The sequence below is a fragment of the Lampetra fluviatilis genome, chromosome 38, assembly GCF_964198595.1.
Source record: "Lampetra fluviatilis chromosome 38, kcLamFluv1.1, whole genome shotgun sequence".
Taxonomy (NCBI): domain Eukaryota; kingdom Metazoa; phylum Chordata; class Hyperoartia; order Petromyzontiformes; family Petromyzontidae; genus Lampetra; species Lampetra fluviatilis.
The window spans coordinates 852,717-879,413 of NC_136312.1; the positions used below are offsets into that span (position 1 = coordinate 852,717).

General features: G+C 50.0%; 2 protein-coding genes across 2 annotated transcripts in view; one reads left to right on the forward strand and one right to left on the reverse strand.

The window, feature by feature from the left end:
* The window catches only part of LOC144945544 (transmembrane and coiled-coil domains protein 1-like), a 40,911-nt gene extending 21,432 nt beyond the window's left edge, over window positions 1-19,479 (forward strand). The window contains exons 7-8 of the mRNA XM_078874002.1: window positions 7,420-7,555; window positions 17,109-19,479. Coding sequence (XP_078730128.1) covers window positions 7,420-7,555; window positions 17,109-17,429 — 457 coding nt within the window. The 3' untranslated portion in view covers window positions 17,430-19,479. The remainder of the gene's footprint in view (window positions 1-7,419; window positions 7,556-17,108) is intronic.
* Window positions 19,480-21,087: 1,608 nt separating this feature from the next.
* LOC144945542 (keratocan-like) overlaps window positions 21,088-26,697 on the reverse strand; it is a 33,056-nt gene continuing 27,446 nt past the window's right edge. The window contains exon 3 of the mRNA XM_078873999.1: window positions 21,088-24,113. Coding sequence (XP_078730125.1) covers window positions 23,956-24,113 — 158 coding nt within the window. The 3' untranslated portion in view covers window positions 21,088-23,955. The remainder of the gene's footprint in view (window positions 24,114-26,697) is intronic.

Below are 26,697 nucleotides of genomic sequence, written 5' to 3' on the forward strand. Positions count from 1 at the left end.
CTCTAAACTAAATACAACTAATAATAACACTGTGTAACAATAACAATCCCTGGGTAGTAAGTGTCATTTCCTCATTGCTTAATCCTCAAAAGTACAGAAAATTGCTATTATTCCCCACACACTTTGCTTTTGTGACCAGGACAGTGATATTTTTAAATGTACCTATTTCAATGAGGAAACGTGGTGTGTGCATTTGTGTTTTTCGTTCACAATAAGTCCTGGACACAAAAGAAAAGTATGTGGGGAATAATCGCCATTTTCTATACTTTTTAGGCATAAGCAATTAAAAAATAACACTTACTACGCAGGAACAAGATTGTTTTACATAGTGTAATTAGTATGAGTGTAATATTATTTGTTTCTTTCGGTTAAGTCACGTCTAAAGATAAAACAATAAATTAAATTAAATAATAGAATACGACGTTTCGATTGCAACACAAGCAATCATCATCAGGTATAATGAAATAGCGACATAAAATCTAACCAGAAAACTATAGACAGACATATTAGCAGACAGATATCACCAAGATACATAGCGAGAGCAACACAGGTAACAGAGAGGGGTGATCGTCTCTGTGTGGTGGCCTTAAATAGACAGAGGGGGGGGGGCGGAGGCAGAGAGAGGGAGGAGGGTTAGAGAAAAAATTAGCATATCAATGAGTGGTCAACAGACGTGGTGCTGCGAATGCGATGGCACGGCAAGCAAGCCTGAAAATCAGGAGAAGGACACACTAAAATTAAATAACCTAGTAAAATATCGAAATGTAATGTAATACAACACAGAGGGTCGGTCAACACACAATTAACGCATAGCCTGGTTGATTACGTATTTCAAAGATTGCTAATTTAGAATTTAAGTGTGAACAATCTAAAGAGAGGACACAGGCAGAGAAAACAAGTCGCCAGAGAGAGAGAAAAAATATAAGCTTAAAACTTCCCCGTAGAAGTGGTTCAATCTTAATTTTAGAACTTTCGTGACTGCAGGAATTATTATTTGTTTCTTTCGGTTAAGTCACGTCTAAAGATAAAACAATAAATTAAATTAAATAATAGAATACGACGTTTCGATTGCAACACAAGCAATCATCATCAGGTATAATGAAATAGCGACATAAAATCTAACCAGAAAACTATAGACAGACATATTAGCAGACAGATATCACCAAGATACATAGCGAGAGCAACACAGGTAACAGAGAGGGGTGATCGTCTCTGTGTGGTGGCCTTAAATAGACAGAGGGGGGGGGGCGGAGGCAGAGAGAGGGAGGAGGGTTAGAGAAAAAATTAGCATATCAATGAGTGGTCAACAGACGTGGTGCTGCGAATGCGATGGCACGGCAAGCAAGCCTGAAAATCAGGAGAAGGACACACTAAAATTAAATAACCTAGTAAAATATCGAAATGTAATGTAATACAACACAGAGGGTCGGTCAACACACAATTAACGCATAGCCTGGTTGATTACGTATTTCAAAGATTGCTAAGTTAGAATTTAAGTGTGAACAATCTAAAGAGAGGACACAGGCAGAGAAAACAAGTCGCCAGAGAGAGAGAAAAAAGATAAGCTTAAAACTTCCCCGTAGAAGTGGTTCAATCTTAATTTTAGAACTTTCGTGACTGCAGGAATTATTATTTGTTTCTTTCGGTTAAGTCACGTCTAAAGATAAAACAATAAATTAAATTAAATAATAGAATACGACGTTTCGATTGCAACACAAGCAATCATCATCAGGTATAATGAAATAGCGACATAAAATCTAACCAGAAAACTATAGACATATTAGCAAACAGATATCACCAAGATACATAGCGAGAGCAACACAGGTAACAGAGAGGGGTGATCGTCTCTGTGTGGTGGCCTTAAATAGACAGAGGGGGGGGGGCGGAGGCAGAGAGAGGGAGGAGGGTTAGAGAAAAAATTAGCATATCAATGAGTGGTCAACAGACGTGGTGCTGCGAATGCGATGGCACGGCAAGCAAGCCTGAAAATCAGGAGAAGGACACACTAAAATTAAATAACCTAGTAAAATATCGAAATGTAATGTAATACAACACAGAGGGTCGGTCAACACACAATTAACGCATAGCCTGGTTGATTACGTATTTCAAAGATTGCTAAGTTAGAATTTAAGTGTGAACAATCTAAAGAGAGGACACAGGCAGAGAAAACAAGTCGCCAGAGAGAGAGAAAAAAGATAAGCTTAAAACTTCCCCGTAGAAGTGGTTCAATCTTAATTTTAGAACTTTCGTGACTGCAGGAATTATTATTTGTTTCTTTCGGTTAAGTCACGTCTAAAGATAAAACAATAAATTAAATTAAATAATAGAATACGACGTTTCGATTGCAACACAAGCAATCATCATCAGGTATAATGAAATAGCGACATAAAATCTAACCAGAAAACTATAGACAGACATATTAGCAGACAGATATCACCAAGATACATAGCGAGAGCAACACAGGTAACAGAGAGGGGTGATCGTCTCTGTGTGGTGGCCTTAAATAGACAGAGGGGGGGGGGCGGAGGCAGAGAGAGGGAGGAGGGTTAGAGAAAAAATTAGCATATCAATGAGTGGTCAACAGACGTGGTGCTGCGAATGCGATGGCACGGCAAGCAAGCCTGAAAATCAGGAGAAGGACACACTAAAATTAAATAACCTAGTAACCTAGTAAAATATCGAAATGTAATGTAATACAACACAGAGGGTCGGTCAACACACAATTAACGCATAGCCTGGTTGATTACGTATTTCATATGTATCTTGGTGATATCTGTCTGCTAATATGTCTGTCTATAGTTTTCTGGTTAGATTTTATGTCGCTATTTCATTATACCTGATGATGATTGCTTGTGTTGCAATCGAAACGTCGTATTCTATTATTTAATTTAATTTATTGTTTTATCTTTAGACGTGACTTAACCGAAAGAAACAAATAATAATTCCTGCAGTCACGAAAGTTCTAAAATTAAGATTGAACCACTTCTACGGGGAAGTTTTAAGCTTATCTTTTTTCTCTCTCTCTGGCGACTTGTTTTTCTCTGCCTGTGTCCTCTCTTTAGATTGTTCACACTTAAATTCTAACTTAGCAATCTTTGAAATACGTAATCAACCAGGCTATGCGTTAATTGTGTGTTGACCGACCCTCTGTGTTGTATTACATTACATTTCGATATTTTACTAGGTTATTTAATTTTAGTGTGTCCTTCTCCTGATTTTCAGGCTTGCTTGCCGTGCCATCGCATTCGCAGCACCACGTCTGTTGACCACTCATTGATATGCTAATTTTTTCTCTAACCCTCCTCCCTCTCTCTGCCTCCGCCCCCCCCCTCTGTCTATTTAAGGCCACCACACAGAGACGATCACCCCTCTCTGTTACCTGTGTTGCTCTCGCTATGTATCTTGGTGATATCTGTCTGCTATGTCTGTCTATAGTTTTCTGGTTAGATTTTATGTCGCTATTTCATTATACCTGATGATGATTGCTTGTGTTGCAATCGAAACGTCGTATTCTATTATTTAATTTAATTTATTGTTTTATCTTTAGACGTGACTTAACCGAAAGAAACAAATAATAATTCCTGCAGTCACGAAAGTTCTAAAATTAAGATTGAACCACTTCTACGGGGAAGTTTTAAGCTTATCTTTTTTCTCTCTCTCTGGCGACTTGTTTTCTCTGCCTGTGTCCTCTCTTTAGATTGTTCACACTTAAATTCTAACTTAGCAATCTTTGAAATACGTAATCAACCAGGCTATGCGTTAATTGTGTGTTGACCGACCCTCTGTGTTGTATTACATTACATTTCGATATTTTACTAGGTTATTTAATTTTAGTGTGTCCTTCTCCTGATTTTCAGGCTTGCTTGCCGTGCCATCGCATTCGCAGCACCACGTCTGTTGACCACTCATTGATATGCTAATTTTTTCTCTAACCCTCCTCCCTCTCTCTGCCTCCTCCCCCCCCCCCTCTGTCTATTTAAGGCCACCACACAGAGACGATCACCCCTCTCTGTTACCTGTGTTGCTCTCGCTATGTATCTTGGTGATATCTGTCTGCTAATATGTCTGTCTATAGTTTTCTGGTTAGATTTTATGTCGCTATTTCATTATACCTGATGATGATTGCTTGTGTTGCAATCGAAACGTCGTATTCTATTATTTAATTTAATTTATTGTTTTATCTTTAGACGTGACTTAACCGAAAGAAACAAATAATAATTCCTGCAGTCACGAAAGTTCTAAAATTAAGAATGAGTGTAATAGTTAATAATAGTTATTAGTATAAGTATATTATTAGTATAAGTATGAAAAGTGTAATTATTCTTAGTATATGAATTATTATTATACTAATAATACTAGTATGATTAGATTTTTTTGTATAATAATCATTAGTATAATAATTATACTAATATGAATAATATAAAATTCGAAATTAATAATTAATAATGCTGATGTACCAATTATACTTTGAGGGGGTGAGTGACAGCAGCACGCCCGACCGCCTTTGTCTCCCCAGTGGCAATGTTCACACACCACAGCAGTTACTCGGTTGAGGCTGAGTCGACCTAGGGGAGGCCTAGGAGCGGTTGAAATAATCGTCACCGGTGGTGGCCGTGAGCGGAAATCGAACTCGGGTCGCCGGGTTCGTAGCGCAGCGTAGCGCTAACCGCTACACTACAATGCCTTACGCTTCCACACACGCGGGTCACATGACAGATTTGACGTCACAGCTCACTTGCTGTGCAAAAAATATATGCATTATTGAGCTCCCCCCTCCAAAATTTATTTTTATAATTTTTGCATGGTGTTCAGTCTGGAAAGTACCCACATGGCAAATTTCCAGTTTGTTGCATGTCGGAAAGTACGCTAAACATTTTGAACAGACACACATAATCACAACTTTGCCTTTTATATATATGTGAAGATTACTGCGTCAGCGCTCACTGTGATGTCTCCTCGTATTTGTGGGATCGGGTCATCACATCGTTACACGTTGCACTACGGTCTGGTCACACTGTGGTGTGGTGTGGGATTGTGGTCACACTGTGGTCACACTGTGGTTTGGGACTGTGGTGTGAGACTGTGGTGAGAGACTGTGGTGTGAGACTGTGGTGAGAGACTGTGCTGTGGGACTGTGGTGTGGGACTGTGGTGTGAGACTGTGGTGTGGGACTGTGGTGTGAGACTATGGTGTGGGACTGTGGGGTGGGACTGTGGTGTGATACTGTGGTGTGAGACTGTGGTGTGAGACTGTGGTGTGACACTGTGGTGTGACACTGTGGTGTGAGACTGTGGTCACACTGTGGTGTGGGACTGTGGTGTGAGACTGTGATGTGGGACTGTGGTGTGAGACTGTGGTGTGGGACTGTGGTGTGAGACTGTAGTGTGAGACTGTGGTGTGGGACTGTGGTGTGAGACTGTGGTGTGGGACTGTGGTGTGAGACTGTGGTGTGAGACTGTGGTCACACTGTGGTGTGAGACTGTGGTGTGGGACTGTGGTGTGAGACTGTGGTGTGGGACTGTGGTGTGGGACTGTGGTGTGAGACTGTGGTGTGAGACTGTGGTCACACTGTGGTGTGGGACTGTGGTGTGAGACTGTGGTGTGGGACTGTGGTGTGACACTGTGGTGTGAGACTGTGGTGTGAGACTGTAGTGTGAGACTGTGGTGTGAGACTGTGGTCACACTGTGGTGTGGGACTGTGGTGTGGGACTGTGGTGTGAGACTGTGGTGTGGGACTGTGGTGTGGGACTGTGGTGTGGGACTGTGGTGTGAGACTGTGGTGTGGGACTGTGGTGTGAGACTGTGGTGTGGGACTGTGGTGTGGGACTGTGGTGTGGGACTGTGGTGTGAGACTGTGGTCACACTGTGGTGTGGGACTGTGGTGTGGGACTGTGGTGTGAGACTGTGGTGTGGGACTGTGGTGTGACACTGTGGTGTGAGACTGTGGTGTGAGACTGTAGTGTGAGACTGTGGTGTGAGACTGTGGTCACACTGTGGTGTGGGACTGTTGTGTGAGACTGTGGTGTGGGACTGTGGTGTGAGACTGTGGTGTGGGACTGTGGTGTGGGACTGTGGTGTGGGACTGTGGTGTGAGACTGTGGTCACACTGTGGTGTGCGACTGTGGTGTGGGACTGTGGTGTGAGACTGTGGTGTGGGACTGTGGTGTCGGACTGTGGTGTGGGACTGTGGTGTGAGACTGTGGTGTGGGACTGTGGTGTGAGACTGTGGTGTGGGACTGTGGTGTGGGACTGTGGTGTGGGACTGTGGTGTGAGACTGTGGTGAGAGACTGTGGTGTGAGACTGTGGTGTGAGACTGTGGTGTGAGACTGTGGTGTGAGACTGTGGTGTGGGACTGTGGTGTGAGACTGTGGGTGGGACTGTGGTGTGAGACTGTGGTGTGAGACTGTGGTGTGGGACTGTGGTGTGAGACTGTGGTGTGGGACTGTGGTGTGAGACTGTGGTCACACTGGTGTGAGACTGTGGTGAGAGACTGTGGTGTGAGACTCTGGTGTGAGACTGTGGTGTGAGACTGTGGTGTGGGACTGTGGTGTGCGACTGTGGTGTGGGACTGTGGTGTGAGACTGTGGGTTGGACTGTGGCGTGGGACTGTGGTGAGAGATTGTGGTGTGAGACTGTGGTGTGAGACTGTGGTGTGAGACTGTGGAGTGGGACTGTGGTGTGGGTCTGTGGTGTGGGACTGTGGTGTGAGACTGTGGTGTGAGACTGTGGTGTGAGATTGTGGTGTGAGACTGTGGTGTGGGACTGTGGTGTGGGACTGTGGTGTAGGACTGTGGTGTGAGACTGTGGTGTGAGACTGTGGTCACACTGTGGTGTGAGACTGTGGTGAGAGACTGTGGTGTGGGACTGTGGTGTGGGACTGTGGTGTGGGACTGTGGTGTGGGACTGTGGTGTGGGACTGTGGTGTGGGACTGTGGTCACACTATGTGGTCACTATGGTGTGAACACAGACTTTGTAGTTGTTACTTTGCATTTACATCAGCCATACGAAAGAAGAAGCAACTCGTGATAAGAGCTGCAGTTCACTGCATCTTGGGAGCGCTATTAATGACAATCTGTCTCTGTGTGAGTCTGTGGGTCTCTGTGAGCCTATGGGTCTCTTTGAGTCTACCAATCTCTGTGTGAGTTATGGGTCTCTTGTGTGAGTCTGTGGGTCTCAGTCTGAATCTATGGGTCTCTGTGTGAGTCTATGGGTCTCTGTGTGAGTATGTGGGTCTCTGTGAGTCTATGGGTCTCTGTGTGAGTCTATAGCTGATGATGAAACCTGGACTGGAGCCCAGGCTCCCAGCGGTGCTGGCTCAACGCCCCTAACCTCTGCGCTCGGCGGTTGGGGACTTATTATTATTTCAACGTGTTTGTTGTAGTGGTATTGTTTAACATTATTGTTGTAATGTCCGTAGGTTCGAGCGTCTGGAGGAGCAGTTGAGCGACCTCACGGAACTCCACCAGAATGAGATGATGAACCTGAGGCAGGAGCTGGTGAGCATGGAGGAGAAGGTGGCGTACCAGGCCTACGAGAGGGCGCGCGACACACAGGTACGCACGCCGGCCCCGCAGCACACTCACCCACTCACCCACTTACCCACTCACTCACTCACTCATTCACTCACCTACTCACCCATTCACTCACTCACCCAGTCATTCACCTACTCACCCACCCACTCACTCACCCACTTACTCACCCACTCACTCACCCACTCACTCACCCACTCACCCATTCAATCACTCACTCACCCAGTCACTCACCTACTCACCCACCCACTCACTCACACACTCACCTACCTACTCAACCATTCACCCACCCACTTATTCACCCACTCACTCACTCACCCACTCACTCACTCACCCACTCACTTACCCACTCACTCAATCACTCTCCCACTCACTCACCCACTCACTCACTAACTCACATACCCACTCACCCACCCACCCACTCACCCACTGACCCACCTACTCACTCACCCACTCACTCACCCACTCACTCACCCACTCACTCACCTACTCACCCATTCACTCACTCACTCACTCACCCAGTCATTCACCTACTCACCCACCCACTCACTCACCCACTTACTCACCCACCCACTCACTCACACACTCACCCACTCACTCACTCACCCACTCACTCACTCACTTACCCACTCACCCACTCACTCACTCACCCACTCACTCACTCACCCACTCACTTACTTACTTACCCACTCACTCAATCACTCCCCCACTCACTCACCCACCCAACCATACACTCACCCACCCACTAACTCAGCCACCCACTCACTCACCCACTCACATACCCACTCACCCACCCACCCACTCACCCACTGACCCACCCACCTACTCACTCACTCACCCACTCACTCACCCACTCACTCACCCACTCACTCACCTACTCACCTATTCACTCACTCACTCACTCACCCAGTCACTCACCTACCCACTCACCCATTCACCCACCCACTCACTCACTCACTTACCCACTGACTTTCCCACTCACCCACACACTCACTCACCCGCTCACTCACCCACTCTCTCAATCACTCACCCATTCTTCCACTCACTCACCCACCCAACCATACACTCACCTACCCACCCACTAACCCAGCCACCCACTCACTCACCCACTGACCCACCCACCCACTAACCCAGCCACCCAGCACCGACCCACTCACCCACTCACTCACTAACTTACCCACCCACCCACCCACTCATCCACCCACTCACCCACTCACCCACACACTCACCAACCCACTCACCCACATACTCACCCACCCACTCACCCACCCACTCACTCACCAAACTCGCAACAACAACCGCCATTTGCCACTAAGTGGTGGTGACGTCACCACGGCGCTTCTGCCAGGCTATGTGCACTTTAAGGCCACGTGAAGTATCAAACGCCCGCTTGCAGGAGGTCTCGGGACAGACCCAGGTGCCATGGGATGACTGACTGAGATGACTGGTCGATGCACCACCTGTACCCCCCCCCCCCGCCACTGTGCCAACTTTTTGTGTTGTAGCCTCCCGGCGCTCCCCTCATTGTTGTGAGCGTCACTCCTCTGCCCTCCATTGTTGCTGGATGGCGACTGCCTCCAACTGCCTAGTAGCGTCCTTCACTAGCCTTCTCCACAGCGACCGATCTTGACACGACTGGTACCAGTCATCGTCAAGTCCACTCGGCTCCACATCACTCCGTCTCTTCTCTCGCCCTTGCCATGCCCACCCACTTACTCACCCACTCACTCACCCACTCACTCACCCACTCACCCATTCAATCACTCACTCACCCAGTCACTCACCTACTCACCCACCCACTCACTCACACACTCACCTACCTACTCAACCATTCACCCACCCACTCACTCACCCACTCACTCACTCACCCACTCACTCACTCACCCACTCACTTACTTACCCACTCACTCAATCACTCTCCCACTCACTCACCCACTCACCCACCCAACCATACACTCACCCACCCACTAACTCAGCCACCCACTCACTCACCAACTCACATACCCACTCACCCACCCACCCACTCACCCACTGACCCACCCACCTACTCACTCACCTACTCACCCATTCACTCACTCACTCACCCAGTCATTCACCTACTCACCCACCCACTCACTCACCCACTTACTCACCCACTCACTCACCCACTCACTCACCCACTCACCCATTCAATCACTCACTCACCCAGTCACTAACCTACTCACCCACCCACTCACTCACACACTCACCTACCTACTCAACCATTCACCCACCCACTCACTCACCCACTCACTCACTCACTTATCCACTCACCCACTCACTCACTCACCCACTCACTCACCCACTCACTCACTCACCCACTCAGTTACTTACTTACCCACTCACTCAATCACTCCCCCACTCACTCACCCACTCACCCACCCAACCATACACTCACCCACCCACTAACTCAGCCACCCACTCACTCACCCACTCACATACCCACTCACCCACCCACCCACTCACCCACTGACCCACCCACCTACTCACTCACCCACTCACTCACCCACTCACTCACCTACTCACCCATTCACTCACTCACTCACCCAGTCACTCACCTACCCACTCACCCATTCACCCACCCACTCACTCACTCACTTACCCACTCACTTTCCCACTCACCCACACACTCACTCACCCACTCACTCACCCACTCTCTCAATCACTCACCCATTCTTCCACTCACTCACTCACCCACTCACCCACCCAACCATACACTCACCCACCCACCCACTAACCCAGCCACCCACTCACTCACCCACTGACCCACCCACCCACTAACCCAGCCACCCAGCACCGACCCACTCACCCACTCACTCACTAACTTACCCACCCACCCACTCATCCACCCACTCACCCACTCACCCACACACTCACCAACCCACTCACCCACATACTCACCCACCTACTCACCCACCCACTCACCCACCCACTCACTCACCAAACTCGCAACAACAACCGCCATTCGCCACTAAGTGGCGGTGACGTCACCACGGCGCTTCTGCCAGGCTATGTGCACTTTAAGGCCACGTGAAGTATCAAACGCCCGCTTGCAGGAGGTCTCGGGACAGACCCAGGTGCCATGAGATGACTGACTGAGATGACTGGTCGATGCACCACCTGTACCCCCCCCCCGCCACTGTGCCAACTTTTTGTGTTGTAGCCTCCCGGCGCTCCCCTCATTGTTGTGAGCGTCACTCCTCTGCCCTCCATTGTTGCTGGATGGCGACTGCCTCCAACTGCCTAGTAGCGTCCTTCACTAGCCTTCTCCACAGCGACCGATCTTGACACGACTGGTACCAGTCATCGTCAAGTCCACTTGGCTCCACATCACTCCGTCTCTTCTCTCGCCCTTGCCATGCCCGTTTAGCTCCCTCTTTCCGGCTGAACAAAAGCTGTTTAGGCATGCGGTGGCTGGGCATGCGGGCTACATGACCCAGCCAACGCAGCCTTGCCTGCCAAAGGAGCTTACCGATGGGACTTTGTCCAGATATTTCAAGAATTTGTGAGCTCCTCGCACAATCCAGCCTGGTTAAACCCAAGATAGATTGTAATCAGGCCAGCTTGAATATGTTTAATTGTCGAAGATGTTCCATTAGGAGGGGTCCATGTTTTTCAAGCATAGATGAAGGAGGGCATTACCATAGCCGAGAAGACCTGAAGCTTCATGTGGAGTGACAGGCCAGGTAGCTTCCACACAGCATTACGCAGCTGATGGAAGCATAATGCAGCTCGACTGATTCTGAGCGAGACTTCTGCTGTCAAACTGGAGCTGACCATAAGCACACTGAATAGGTATTGGATACTCTCCACTCTTTCCACAACTGCTTCACCACCAATGTGGAGGTGAAGGGGTGGAGTGTTTGATGATACAAAATACCCAGGCAGGTGCTTGGTTTTTGTAGGGGCTGAGGGTAAGGCCCCACCTCTTAGTGGCACAAAAAGAGATGGGGCAGGAATACCTCCAACTCATTCTCTGAGTAAGCAGCAATCAGCAGATCATCAGCATACGTAACCTGGTTGACCAATAGGGAGCCATCCCTTGACCGTACCCGGGTATTGATCAGCCTCCCATTGTATCTGTACCAGATGTAAATTCCTCCGGTACAGCCATGAAAAGCTTATCTAACAACGTGGTCGAAATATATGGTAAATAAAATAGGAGCCAGAGAACATCCCTGTTCTTTATCCCAAGGTAAAGAGGGAATCGCGGTGCGCGATGCTCCTGACCACGTAGTTTATCCAGGCCTGCCCACCTTCATGAAGGTCCTTACTGATTGTGAGCAGAGAATCAGGGACTCCGAAAGCATGAAGAACAACCAAGAGCCCAGACCTATTGATGGTATCATAGGCCTTGACCGGGTCAATAAAGCAGAGATGTCGGTCCTGCTGAAATTCCCTACATCTCTGCTGTAGCAGACGGACACAGAAAATGCCATCTGTGTAGGACCGCCCTGGTCTGGCCACATTGGGACTCCGCAAGCCTCTCCTCGGCGTACCTAGCAAGGCGATGTTGAATAATCCTTGCCAGGACCTTTCCTGGCACACTAAGGAGGGAGATGCCCCTGTAGTTGTTACAGTCTCTGCGGTTCTTCTTCTTGAAGAGGGGGACCACCACAGCATCCTTTCAATCCTGCGGAACCCATCCGGTGGTCCAGACTGTTATAATGATGATTTGAAGCTTTCGTGACTGCAGGAATCCATACTCTTTGGTTCTTTCGGTAAAGTCACGTAGGTATAAATAAAATAGATCACGACGTTTCGATCGCAACACAAGCGGTCGTCCTCAGGCGGAAAAAAAATGAATCCAGCAGTGGAACTGGTGAACTAGCGAGAGAGCTCTTACAACAAGAGGTTATATATGCGGCGATGGGCAAGCAAGCGGGGTCTGAGCTGGAAAGGAATTCCACCCCCGGACGCAAGCACGTCAGTTGTGTTAATGGGGGAGATTGAGGAGAAAGGGATTAGGGAGAGAGATTACCATGAAATGAGCTTCCGTCGCCGCATAAGAGTATCATGCCTGCATATGCGCACAACAGCAGTGTTAATGAGAGCTTAGCACCATGAGAGTGCAATCCTAAGGACATGTGAGCATGAGAGTGCAATGCAACGGACATGTGAGCATGAGAGATCTAAGAGAGAGGTATAGAGAGAGAGACAGAGAGCCGGAAATAACAGCTGACATAGGCAGGTAGGATTTAAACATCACAGTCAGTGATAGGTGTGGTGCTAAAACAGACATGGGCAAAGCACGGCCCGCGGGCCGTATACGGCCCGTTGGGCTTTTTAATCCGGCCCGCCGAACTTGTCCAAATATTATTATTAAATTAAATTTTACCTTCCTCCTGTAATGCCCCCATTTCCCCAATAGTTAGCGCACTTTGACCGGGAGTGGTGTACAGGAGAACATCTGGTCACGACCATAATTCGTTCCATAACTTTGTTCGCAACTGGTTTGGTCATGACTCGAACCTAATTTCCCCATTGGATTGTATGTAAATACGATTAATCCGTTCCAGACTCCTACGAACTGTATATAAATAGTTTTTTTAAGATTATTAAGCACAAAAATAGTTAATTATGCCATAGAAATCAGTGTAATAGTATACTAAATGTAAAAACATTGAATAACACTGAGAAAACCTTGAACAACAGGGAAAACTAACATTGCCGCATCAAGGTTTAGAATGGTTCAACAAGATGATTGTTTCGTCTGCTACATCAGTCGGTCGATTCTGAGAGAGAGAGAATATTCGTATGAGCAATTCATGTTTCTATTGAAAGTAAGTTAACAGTAATATTTGGGTACAGTATTGTTTTTGGAAACATTCACCGTAATATCGTATGAACGTTTACTTCACCGCATCATCGTATGAACGATGTGAGAAGAGATTAACGGGTTCTTACGTGAGCGATTTACGTACTCGGCGCTTTCGTTCTCTAAATTACGGCTTGAATGAGGGGGAGGGGTATGACTACACTCACAAAATTAATATCTTACGAGGAATTTAATATAACAAACGTTATATACATAACTGTTACGCTTTGTGTAATTCAACAAAACAAACAAAACTTAACTCCCAGTTCTCTCCGAATTTCACGAGTCCGTTCTAGACCCCACAGTTTTTTTTAAAAGTTTTAAGCACAGAAAACATAATTAAAGTTTGAAAAATCATTACTTATACGAACTTTTCAATAATTTCCTTCTTCACTTCGATTTAAATTTTATTTAAAACTTTCTCACCAACATTACCACTCATTACCACTTTCTCTGAAGGCAAATTTGTAAAAGAATGCATGGTACAGACAGCAGACATCTTGTGTGCGGAGATCAAAAGCAAATTTGAAAAAGTCAGTTAATCACGCAGGACTGTGACTCGCCGTGTGGAACTGATTGATAAAAATATAGCCAGTCAATGAAACAAAAAGTCTTATTCCTTTGAATTATATTCACTAGCACTGGATGAAAGTACGGACGTCAAACACACTGCTCAGCTCCTCATTTTTATCCGAGGCATTGACGACAGTTTTGCGATAACAGAGGAGTTTTTGACCATGGAGTCCCTGAAAGGAACAACGCGGGGAGGACTTGTATAACCAGGTATCTGCTGTCATCGAAAGAATGACGCTTCCTTGGAGTAAACTTGTCAATGTCACAACGGATGGATCGCCAAATTTAACTGGAAAAAATGTTGGGCTGCTGAAAGGAATCCAGGATAAAGTGAAAGAGGAAAACCCTGTCCAGGATCTTATTTTCCTTCAACTGCATCATCCATCAGGAATCCCTGTGTAAGTCTGTATTGCAGCTTAATCATGTCGTGAATCCAGTCGTAAAACTTGTGAACTTTATACAAGCAAGGGGACTTCAGCACCGTCAGTTTATTACCTTCCTGGAGGAAACTGATGCGGATCATCAGGACTTGCTGTACCACTCTCGTGTCCGCTGGTTAAGTTTGGGGAAAGAGTTACAACGAGTGTGGGAGCTGAAAGAGGACCTCATCGCATTTTTGGAGCTGATGGGGAAATCTGACGAATTCCCTGAGCTAAGCGACAAGAACTGGCTTAGTGACTTTGCGTTTGCTGTGGAAATATTTTCACACATGAATGAGCTGAATGTGAAACTGCAGGGAAAAGATCAGTTTGTTCACGACATGTACAAACATGTGGAAGCCTTCAAATCCAAGCTCACTTTGTTCTCCGGACAAATTGTGAACAAATCTTTTGCTCATTTCCCCACACTTGCCATGCAGGAAGAGGCACCGCGAAACGCAAAAAAATACAGCAAATCACTTGAGGACCTGCACGGAGAATTCTGCCGTAGGTTCTCTGATTTTGAAAACATTGAACAGTCACTTCAACTGGTGTCCTGTCCCCTGTCACAAGACCCTGAAACAGCACCACAGTAGCTGCAGTTGGAACTGATAAATCTTCAGTCTGACTCCGTCCTAAAGGAGAAGTTCAACTGAATGACTTTTATGCTTCACTTAACAGAGCCACGTTTCCAAACCTCCGGAGGACTGCACAGAAGATACTGACTTTGTTTGGCTTGACTTATGTGTGTGAGTAGACATTCAGCGTTATGAACGCCAACAAAGCCCGTCACAGATCAAAGTTAACGGATCAGCACCTCAGATCTATCCTGAGAATTGCCACAACCAAAATAACTCCAGACTTGGATGCACTGGCAAAAATGGGAGATCAACAACACTGTTCCCACTAACACTGAAAGTGATGATGTGTTTCTGCAGCGAGGTTGGAGCCAAATCTCCGACACACAGCCTGCGTGGCTGCTCTAACCTGTTAATGTAGATAATAAAGAAGTTAAAGTGAGGTAATTGGTTTGGCGCAGGCCTCAGATGTTTTCATGATGTTTGATCAGTCACGTTACGACATGTTTTTGTATTGTTCATGTTTGTGCAATTTGTTAAATTGCCTTGCAAATAAATGCTTTGCTACCTGTTAAAGGCCAAATCCTTTCATGTAATGATTTTACATGTCATTTATATTAGTTCACACAAACACTCCATCCATCTGTTCCTGGCCCGGCCCCTCTGTCAAATTTTAGAACCCATTGTGGCCCGCGAGCCAAAAGTTTGCCCACGCCTGTGCTAAAAGTAACTTTTTTTATGGAATTAAAGAGTGATTTATGATCTCGGGCTACTGAGGCAGATTCCATCACCTCAGCAAACCAGACCACCACTCATCCTTACAACACCACACAGTTTTCCGAACCTCTGACGTGGGATGCTGTAGACAGTGGGAGTGGGCCTCTCGCTTTTTATTAGCCAGCCAGAACACCTCCATCAGCCACGGTCTCTGGGGAGGTTTGCACCACGTACCCAATGCAGCATCAGGAGGAGGAGGGCAATGCCAACCCCAGCTGAAGGCAACTTTCATCAGCTAGCTGAGACCAGACCACTGTGGGTTTGAATGGGGTCCTAGATGGACAACCACCACCCGAGTGGAAGAATGGCAGGTGCATCTTACAGATGACAAGCCGATGGCCAGTGGGCAGATCAGCTCCATAGTAGGTCCTGGTGTCAAGGATATGGGCCCGCATCAGTTGTTCCATCACTATATAGTCCAGCAGATGTTTTTGCTTGGACCCGGCATGCATACATGATGTTGTGTGGATGCGCCGATGCCAAAACAGAGTGTTGGTAATTACAAGCCTATGGGCTCCACAGAAGTGTAGCAGCCTCCTATCGTTGTTATTGAGCTGATCTGGCCCATGCCTTCCAATCACTCCAGTCCAGGTGCCAGCATCATGACCAACTCAAGAATTAAAATAACCCTACAGGATGACTCTTTCCCGAGGGGCCACTTTAGCTATCACCTGGGACATGAGGTCATAGAGGGCATCTGACTCATCGGCCTTGCCTGCATCCCTCCACTGATGTTCATTTTCGGTGGGGGCAAATGCCACAAACACCTCCACCATTCCTCGCATTGCGTTGATGGGGAGACAAGCCCACAGTAGCCTGGGGCTTAGAGCTTCCCACACCTCACCACCATGCTCCCATTCCCCCTCTATTCCTTTGTTGTTTGGCAGTCTGCCCGGAGTCAAGGACTGTCCACCCCTCATGGTGACTGGAGCCAGGGCTAGTCAACCGGACCTCCTGAATATCACAGAGATCCAGGTGGTACTGGTCCAGCTCCTGACAGAGGAGTGGCAGCCTCTCCTTCGCAGTGAGCATTCGGACATTTTACGTTTATGGAAGAACCTGGCTGCCCCAAATGGGGTTTGGCCAGGAGACGTCGTGGCCTGTCCCCCCAGGGCCTCCGGAACAAGCTTAATTAGATATTTATATTGTGGTTTTGTCGAAATTGAATTGAAGGTGGAGGTGTTACCACCCCCTCGCACCCTTCCAGAGCTCCCGTTGGCCGCTGTGGTGGCTGCAAGCACCATGAGGGGATCAGCCGATGGAATTGGCCTTCCCCTGATGGCATATTTCACAGCCACCACAGCGTTACCATCCTGCACCACCCAACCACCGACCGAGCCGCCCACTCGCTCACTGAACCGCTCATCCACCCGCCCGCCCGCGCGTGCGTGCAGGAGGCCCTCGAGTCTTGCCAGACGCGCGTCTCCAAGCTGGAGCTGCAGCAACAGCAGCAGCAAGTGGTGCAGCTGGAGGGGCTGGAGGGTTGTGCGGGCGACGCGCGGGCGCTGCTGGGCAAGCTCATCAACGTGCTGCTGGCGCTCGTCGCCGTGCTGCTCGTCTTCGTCTCCACGGCCGCCGGCTTCCTGACGCCGCTGCTGCGCACGCGCGCCCGCGTCGCCGCCACCGCCGTGCTGGCCGCCGTGCTGGCCGTGGCTTGGCGTTCACGCGGGGCCCTCACCGGCCTCCTCCGCTGGCCCCCGACGCCGCCAGAGTAACGGCGGCGATGGTGGCGACGTCTGCGGCGCTAGCGGAAAGAGACCCCCCCCACCCCGTCCCAGCGGGTCGCGCGATCGCTCGTTTGGTTCGTCGCTCTGTACTGCGACAGTGGAAACTGCTGCCAATGTCCACCAAGGGCGGCGTCCACCCTGGTTAGTGTCCACCCTTGTTAGTGTTCACCATGGGCAGTGTCCACCGTTGGCAGTGTCCACCGTGTTCAGCGTTCCTTGGGATCACTCCGTGCCCCAAGTGGCAGCACACTTATGCCACACATGGAGACAGCTGCCACTGGGGGATGCCCTTGGACGGAACACTTGGCGATCCAGCACCCCCCTAACCCCGCCTGTGTTGCAATGCGTTGATGTTAAGCGCTCTGAGATGCCATCAGTGTATCGGGGCACCTCTCCACCACCATCGCCACCGCACTGTGTTCAACAACCACCGCCGCACTTTGTTCAACAACCACCACTACCACCACTACCACCACCACCACCACCGTGCTGTGTTCAACCACCACCACACTGCAGGTCACAACTCACACAATCACCCACTCGTTCACCTACCCACTCTCACCCGCTCACTCACCCCCTTACCTCATCACTCTTGTGTCTACTCACCCACGCGTTCTCTCTCACATACCCACTCATGTGCTCACTTACCTACCTGCTCGGCCACTCACTCACCATTCTTTCACTCGATCGCATTCACTCTTCCATCGCTCCCACTGCCGTGCCTCCGGTTCCCGCAAGCGTCGCTCCCCGCGCACTCTGTCCTTGTCCACGCCGTGCATTCGCCCCGCATGCCGTGCCTCTCTTCGCCCGGAACTCGTCCCCGCGTGTGTCCGCTGGTCGTTGCCACCCGTCCAGGTCACTCGGGACGCGGGCAGCTCACCCCGCTGTGGCAACGCGAGGGGTTCTTCCTGCCCGCACATGGCCTGGCTCGTTGAGCCAGTCGAGGTGGCATTCCTAGCTCCTTTTGTTGAACTGTGAGGTCTTTCCGTTCTTCCCAATGTGAGCACTTTTTTCCTGTGTGTTCTGTACCGCACGTTCTGTACTGTGTGTTCTGTACCACACATTCTGTACTGTGTGTTCTGTGCCGCATGTTCTGAACTGTATGTTCTGCTGTCGGTGAGTCCGTAATTTCAGCAGCATTGGTTTAACAAGAGAAAACCTCTCGACCGGTTTCAGTGTCTCAGAGAACCCCCACCCCCCCCTTAATGTCGAAACTGGTCCGGAGACGGCCATTTGGCTGATTGGGATGGGATAAACTAAACAGGGATGGGATAAACTAAACAGGGACGCGAGTGTGAAGGAGGCGGCGTGACGTTGGTCACCTCCAGATGACGCTCGCCACGATTCGAACCACTCGTTGGCGCTCCACCGCATCCCCCTGCCTTGCCGAGCCACCAGGTGTGGAGGTTGGTGGGCCACGCAAAAGACAGGCCTCGGCCTCGCCCGCGTTTCAGCCGAGATGTGCAATGTTATTTATTAGTCCCACTGCGGGCCCCCTCCCGAGGACCCTCGTGGCGCACAATGCCCCGTGGGGCGGGGGAGATGGCCTCGGGGTGACGCCTACGGGGTGACGGTCTAGGGGAGACGGGGAGACGGCAAATCGGGCCGCGTCGGGGGGCGCCTGGTCGGTTTATTTTTCCACTGTGGAAGCCGAGCCGTGCTGACTGACGTCACGCGCGTGCGGTGAACGAGAGGAAACGCGGGTGGCGTGACACGGTGATGCTGCGTGAACCCCACCTGCGTACCGACCGACGTCACGTACGTGTGAACCGGTCATTTTCCCTGCCCCTGGCCCTGCTTGGCCCCGAGTCAGATTGGGACACCTCGTGAGTCCAGCAGCAGCAGCGCATCATCACCCCGCGTCAGCGTGGCCCGGATGTGCCAGTGGGACAGGGCAGTGTACATGTGTGTATATATGTGACTGCGGTGGGTGAAGGGGTGGCAATTTGTGCTTGCTGTGTTTCAGCTGCCTATGTATTTAAATAATCGCGATGGTATTGTAGTAATAACAATAATAAATACAGCGCTGTGGGTTTCACACGCAGCCCTGCTCCGTATGGAGAGCTTCACCCGTGAAGATCGGGCTGCACGCGTGCTTGCATCCGGGATGATGTTTCCCTGCTGCTTGGTGCAGCAGTGTGCATGGTTGTGGGGTGTTGGGACTATGAGGTGAGCAGGAGATGCGCCAGATTCTTGAATCCGTCTGAGCGGAGTCTTTCGTGCGCGTGGTGGGGTTTTTTTCCGTGTCCTCCGAGCTTCCTCCCCACGCAAAGCCAAACTCTCACCGCTCGGGGAATTCACGGCCAAACAACGCAATGTGGCAGCAGCAGCGGCAGCAGCATTCTCCTGAAAATGGCCTTAAGACCGCTTCCCAAGGTGAATGCATTTTCACGTTTTTTTTCTTTATCTCATAATAGCCAGAAACACCGTCGGACCGTCTCATCTGTTACATTGAATTGCTACTACAGCCATGTGGCAATTATTGGATGAAGGCCTCCTCAAGGCATGTCAATCATGAGGGTTGTTTGACTGCCTCACCCATGCTGGTCAATGGGGGTTTGGCGAATGCCTTTTCCAGCCATGCGTGCGGCAAGGATGGCATGGGGGAGGCTGCAGGTGAATTGGGGGGCATTGTTCACCTTCGATATCGCTCCGGGCGGGTTGTACAAAGCTCCCTTGTTCTCGTGCACCTCATTAACAAGATACCATCGAGCCCTAACAAGACAAAGATCCCCCGCCCCTCTGTAGCCTTGAATGGGCTTGTTGGAGCAAGCGCGGAGAGCGAGCAGCACGTGAAGGCCGTAACAGCACACCTGTGAAGGCCGGAACGGGACACCTGTGAAGGCCGCCACGGCACACCTGTAAAGGCCGACACAGCACTCCTGTGAAGGCCGGAACGGCACACCTGTGAAGGCCGGCACGGCACACCTGTGAAGGCCGGAACGGCACACCTGTGAAGGCCGGAACGGCACACCTGTGAAGGCCGCCACGGCACACCTGTGAAGGCCGCCACGGCACACCTGTGAAGGCCGGAACGGGACACCTGTGAAGGCCGGCACGGCACACCTGTGAAGGGTGGTGGTGTGGCCACCACAATATGCCCAGAAGCCTTCGGGCTTTCCGCGTGCTGATGTTCGCGCATCGTGCCCAGGTACTGTGCTCGTGTGCGGCGAAGACGACCTCCTCCACGCCACCGCTGTTAGCCAGAAATCCAATGGCTCGGTTGCTCAGGGCGCTGGCGCACGCTCACACACAAGACCCCCCCCCCACACACAGCTTGCACGGGGGGGGGGTTGACTCTGCCCATCATCCCCCCCTTATAATTTGGTGGGGAAGATCAACAGTGGACGACCTTTTGGAGTTATTTACCCCCACCACTGGAAGGTGGCGTTCCACTACCCGCTCTAACACAGGATGAGCACCGTGGCCTCACGACGCTAACTTGGGGGAGCAGGAGGCGACTCTCACTCCGCGAGCCGGCTCAGGCCCACCGCGTGCCCACGACGCCTCGTGCAGAAACTCTTCCCCGCCGCACGAGGGGTAGACGGCAGTCGTCGTCAATCGCCAGGCCCCCGGCGGCGTGACCAAAACGTCGGGCACGTGCCGTCGCTCGCGTGCAAAGGACAGCGCAGGGTCGTTGATTTCCGATACGTTTTATTTTGTAAAGCACCATACGAGAGGGTGGCCTGGGCGTGCCCAAACCGACGCGGCGACAGCTCGTTACCTAAACCAGGGGTGGGGGTTGAGGGGCCCTTTCCTGCAAACCACTTCGTGGTGGCTGCGCAAGGGTGGACGTCTGGCCATGGCTCAAGTGTCGCCCGGCCTCCGTGCCTCTTGCCCGTTGGCCAGACGGTCACAGGGTGAAGCGTGCGCGTCCACCCCCGAGGAGTTGCGAGGAGGAGGAGGCCCCTTGCAGTGATGGGCGACGTGGCCGGGCACGACACCAGAATTTGAGGTGGAAATTATTCCCCCTCTCGATCCCGGTAAGCGCGGAAAAGTTGCGACTTGCGGCGATAGATAGATATCAAAGTGGTGGGCCCTACAGCGACTGTGGAACATGTGGAAGTCACGGGTCGTGTGAGGTGACGTCACGGGTCGTGTGAGGTGACGTCACGGGTCGTGTGAGGGGACGTCACGGGTCGTGTGAGGTGACGTCACGGGTCGTGTGAGGTGACGTCACGGGTCGTGTGAGGTGACGTCACGGGTCGTGTGAGGTGACGTCACGGGTCGTGTGAGGTGACGTCACGGGTCGTGTGAGGTGACGTCACGGGTCGTGTGAGGTGACGTCACGGGTCGTGTGAGGTGACGTCACGGGTCGTGTGAGGTGACGTCACGGGTCGTGTGAGGTGACGTCACGGTTTGCTTCCCCCACCCCTGCGCTAAAACTTAGCAAACAAATAATCAAGCAACTAGAGCACCGAGATAAACGAGCGCACCGACGAAGACGACGCCTCGCACGCTCATGCGGCGGGCCTGGGGGGGGAGGTTATGCGAGAGAGAGAGAGATATGCAGATATAGAAATTGATAGAGATACAGAGATGGACAAAGAGAGATCGAGGAGAGCCATCCTCACCCGCGTGGCGTGTAAACGTCGTCGCCACGCGTGCGTAGGAAAGCCGTTACACACATTTAAACAACGTTCAAATCAATTCAACGGAGAGGTGGTAACACACGGGACCGTGGGCGTGCGTAACGAGTAGTGGTTTGGGTTATGGTCGGGACAAAGGGTGGAGTGGTTGCAATGGCGGTGGGACGAGCAGAAGGATGAGAATGATTCTGGTGACATTCAAATTTGGATTCGAACCGTTGAAGAGTTTTTTAAGAGGCGACCTGAGGTCAGGACAGTCGACACAGGGACAGGCGAGCAGCGAGATGATGGTGGTGGTGGTGATTACGGTAATGATGATGTTGACCTTGTGATTATTGGCAGTGGTGCACAAGGACAGCCAACAACGACTCGGCGCGTTCCGTGTCAACACCACCACCACCGTGTGCGTGTGGGGGTCTTCAGGAGGGGAAATATATAATGGGCAACGTTTCGGGCAGTGGCCCATTATAGCACATCGGCCACGGTTACAATCATGATGATCGCCACGGTTACAATCATGATCGCAATGATTTACAATCATGATGATCGCCATGATTACAATCATGATGATCGCCATGATTACAATAATGATGATCGCCATGATTACAATCATGATGATCGCCATGATTACAATAATGATCGCTACGTTTACAATCATGATCGCCATGATTACAATCATGATGATCGCCATGTTTATAATCATGATGATCGCCATGATCATCCGTCATGATTTACATAATCCCCATCGTATTACACTATCACCATTATCAACATTGTCATGATATCATCACCATATCTGGGTCGCCAGTATCTCAATCATCGTGAGATTAACAACCATCGCTTTCGTCATTAGACCCCGTGCGTGCGTCGTCTTAAATGGGGGGAAATAGAATAGACGACGTTTCGAGCAGCAGCCCTTCATAGCACATACACTTTTAGCATGAATGAGTGTATTTGGTTTTAATAGGTTTTTGATTATTCAAGGTGTTTGCTACTCAATAGCCACTCTATTTGCGTAACTATGACTCTATTTTATGCCTCTAACTATTACTATTATTGCTATCATTATAACGATTACTCTCATTATTACTCTATTCGCGTAACTCTTCCTATGCCCAATTTACAAACCGCTCATCGTCAGTAAAGACGTCTCGAATGTGATTGTTATCAGCCCTGCCCCCCACCACCTCCGCGTGGTGTAAACAAGTCTCCAACTCATCCACTCTATTCACGCGCTGTGAAGAAGGGGCGGGGGGGCATTGCCCGAAACGTTGCCCATTATATTTCTACATTTTGTTCTCTCAATGCCACACGCGCAGACGGTGTTGTACGCCTCAGACGCACGTATGTTGATGTACGTTGAACTTCTTTGCCACCGTACATAGCCGACCGTGCTAATCGGAGGTGTGGGATTACTTTTGTGGGGGGGGGGGGGGTCTCACGCCGAGACGTGGAGAACCACAGCATGGAAGGGGGGAGGCCAAAGCAGCTGCTGGGCTGCACCTCTTACCCCTCTGTAAGCCGAACAACTCATACGGAGGCGATGGGGGGGGAGCCAATTGAGGAGAAACGAGAGGCGTTAGTTTTGCGATACCTCCCCGTGATGTTGGTGGTGGTGGTGGTGATGAAGAAGGAGAATACGACGACCTCGTGGTGATGGTGGTGACGAACTCACTATCTCAGAGTGATGGTGGCCTGGTGATGATGATGATGATCAATAACCTCGTGACAAGCTGTCCTCTTTAAATGACTCAGATTATATCGGTGGTCATCTCGCTATAACCATTGCGACGATCATGATGATGATCTTGATTCGTGATGATATGGGTGATCATCATTATGTTCACGATGATGAGGATGACGACGACCTTGATTTGTGATGACGATGATGATATTAATGGTGGCGGTGAGCTCGCGTCACCTCGTCAGATCATGAAGGCGTGGAGGAGCGGGAAGCAGATGATGATCTCGGTGGTGCTCAGGGCCCTCAGCTCGTTGTCGTCGAGGCGCAGGTAGCGGAGGCGCGCGGGCCCCGCCGCTGGGATCGGGTTGCGAACGTCACACACCTCGGACACGTTCCACGCTGCAGGCGGGCATCACGCGGTGGGCACAGACCACAAACACCCAACCACCACAAACATAAGCCACAAATCCATAATAGAGGTTGTTTGGGTTAGATCGCATAAATATATAAATGTGTCGTTAAAACCCGCCACCACCCGACACAGCCAACTAGTAAGGGTTGTCACGTAAACAGAACATTCCAATTCGTCACTAGTACAGCACGCCGGTGTATTGGAGAGCCAAGCCATAACATTTACAATCTGAGTACGACGTTTCGCCAGTAATTACAACTAGCTTCAACAGGCGACAGCCAGATTTGTGGAGAAGTCCACCTGTGTCGTTCCTTATATAAAGGCGTAGAGGTGGTGACCGCGCTTCTGCGCTCTTGCGAAAAGTGGGGGAGAGGCGATTAATGAGTCAACGTCCATTAAGCATACGCATTTTGCGAGCCCTTTGAACTTAACCTTCCTGTTCATTGTGTGTATTAAAATATCCCTACCAACGATAATCCCTATTGAAGTATGGTGGCCTGTATAGGCATCCATTTAAATAATGTATTATTTGATTATTCGCTTCCACGCAGCACTCAGTCGGTAGCTATCTGAACGGTTAAATTATTTTTCTTTATTTAAATTTCGATAGATTATCTAATTAGTCTTGGCCAGTAGTAGCTAGTTTTGCACAAAACTTCAACATAAAAATCAAACCTTGTTGGCACACGTGTTCTGCTACTGCTGACAGTTGTATTTGGGAGAATTTAAGATTTCTCTGATGTTCTTTTAGTCTCGTGCTGATCATTCGTCCTGTTTGCCCAACATAACATTTGCCACAAGTGCAGTTAATCCTGTAGACACCTTCTGTTGATAGTTTCGGTAATACATATTTTTTAATACACACAATGGACGTGAAAGGACAAGATCAAAGGGCTCGCATAATGCACATGCATAATGTAGGGTTGACTCATTAATCGCCCCCCCCCCCCCCCACTTTTCGCAAGAGCGCATAAGTGGGGTCACCACATCTACACCTTTATATAAGGAACGAAACAGGTGGACTTCTCCACAAATCTGGCTGTCGCCTGATGAAGCTAGTTGTAATTACTGGCGAAACGTCGTACTCAGATTGTAAATGTTGTGGCTTGGCTAGTGACGAATTGGCACGTTCTGTTTACGTGACAACCCTTACTAGTTGGCTGTGTCGGGTGGTGGCGGGTTTTAACGACACATTTATATATTTACACGATCTAACCCAAAAAACCTCTTATCTAACCCAAAAAACCTCTTATGGATGATATTGGTCGCGAAAGCCTACGTGCTAAAATAAACCACAAACACGGAACACAAAAGTCAACCCGACCGCAACCGGTAGCCTCCCAATAGGACGCAGGGGGGAGGGGCTGTGGGTGACAGGGGCTGTGGGTGACAGGGGCCGCCCCATGGGCAGGGCTGCAGGAACATCGCGTGCCACAGCCACCAAACGGCTTCAAACTAAGCCAGACGTTTTTGCTCTTGACGCCGTGACGTCGAAGCGCGAGCCCCTCCCCCCCCACGTAATGCCCGGGGCGATCGCCCTGATTCGCCGCTTGCTCTAGGGACGGCTCTGTCGAGCAGCACCGATCGAGGCCGGGGCCGCCACCACGACCGGTCGCCTTTGTCTCCCCCGCCCCAGTGCTGATGTTTACCCACCGCATCAAGCACTACTCATGGAAGGGGCAAGTTTTGACGATTCGGGATTTATCGTCACAGATGGATGTTAGCCGTGGGCGGGTAATCGAACCCGGTGACCACCGCGCCATCGCTCCTCACAGGTCCACAGTGTATAGCACAGGTCACGCCGCACCGCAGCACGGGTTACACCACACCGCGGGATAAGTCACACCACAGCATGGGTTACACCACACCATCATTCACATCGCATCCAACGTTAACACCATATCTTCCACCAACACCTCCATCATGACCATCACCACATGGGCATCCACCAATTCCACCATCTGTTAATGCTGCACCACTACCACCACCATCTGCTCCTCCATCCCCATTACCATATTTCAATACCATCCCCACCTCCTCAGTCACCACCTTCCTCTCTACATCCCAAATTCACCACCTGCACCATTACCACCACCATCACTGCCTGCAAATACAAAGATCCCCCCGTATAGCCTTAACAGATTGTTGGGGCAAGTGCTGTTTGTGAACACCTATAGAGGCCGGCACGGCACACGAGGGGGTGGGTGACCATCACTACGCACGGCCGCCTTTGTCTCCTCAGTGGCGATGTTTACCGTACCAGGTACTCGTTTGAGGCTGAGTCAACCTAGGGGAGGCCCAGGACCGATGCAGATATTCATCACCGATGTTAGTCGTGAGCGGGAATCGAACTCAGGTCGCCGGGTTCAAAGTGCAGTGCGCTAACCACTGCGCTGTCTCCCCACATCTACTCATCCACCACCACCACTATCTTAACCACCAACCCTTAAAATGTTTTATCAACCATCAATTCCAATACTATCGCCACCTGCTCATTCACCGCCTTCGCCTGCACATCCCTAATCTACAACCACCACCTTCCATCTCTGTCATCCACCACCTGCCCAGCGC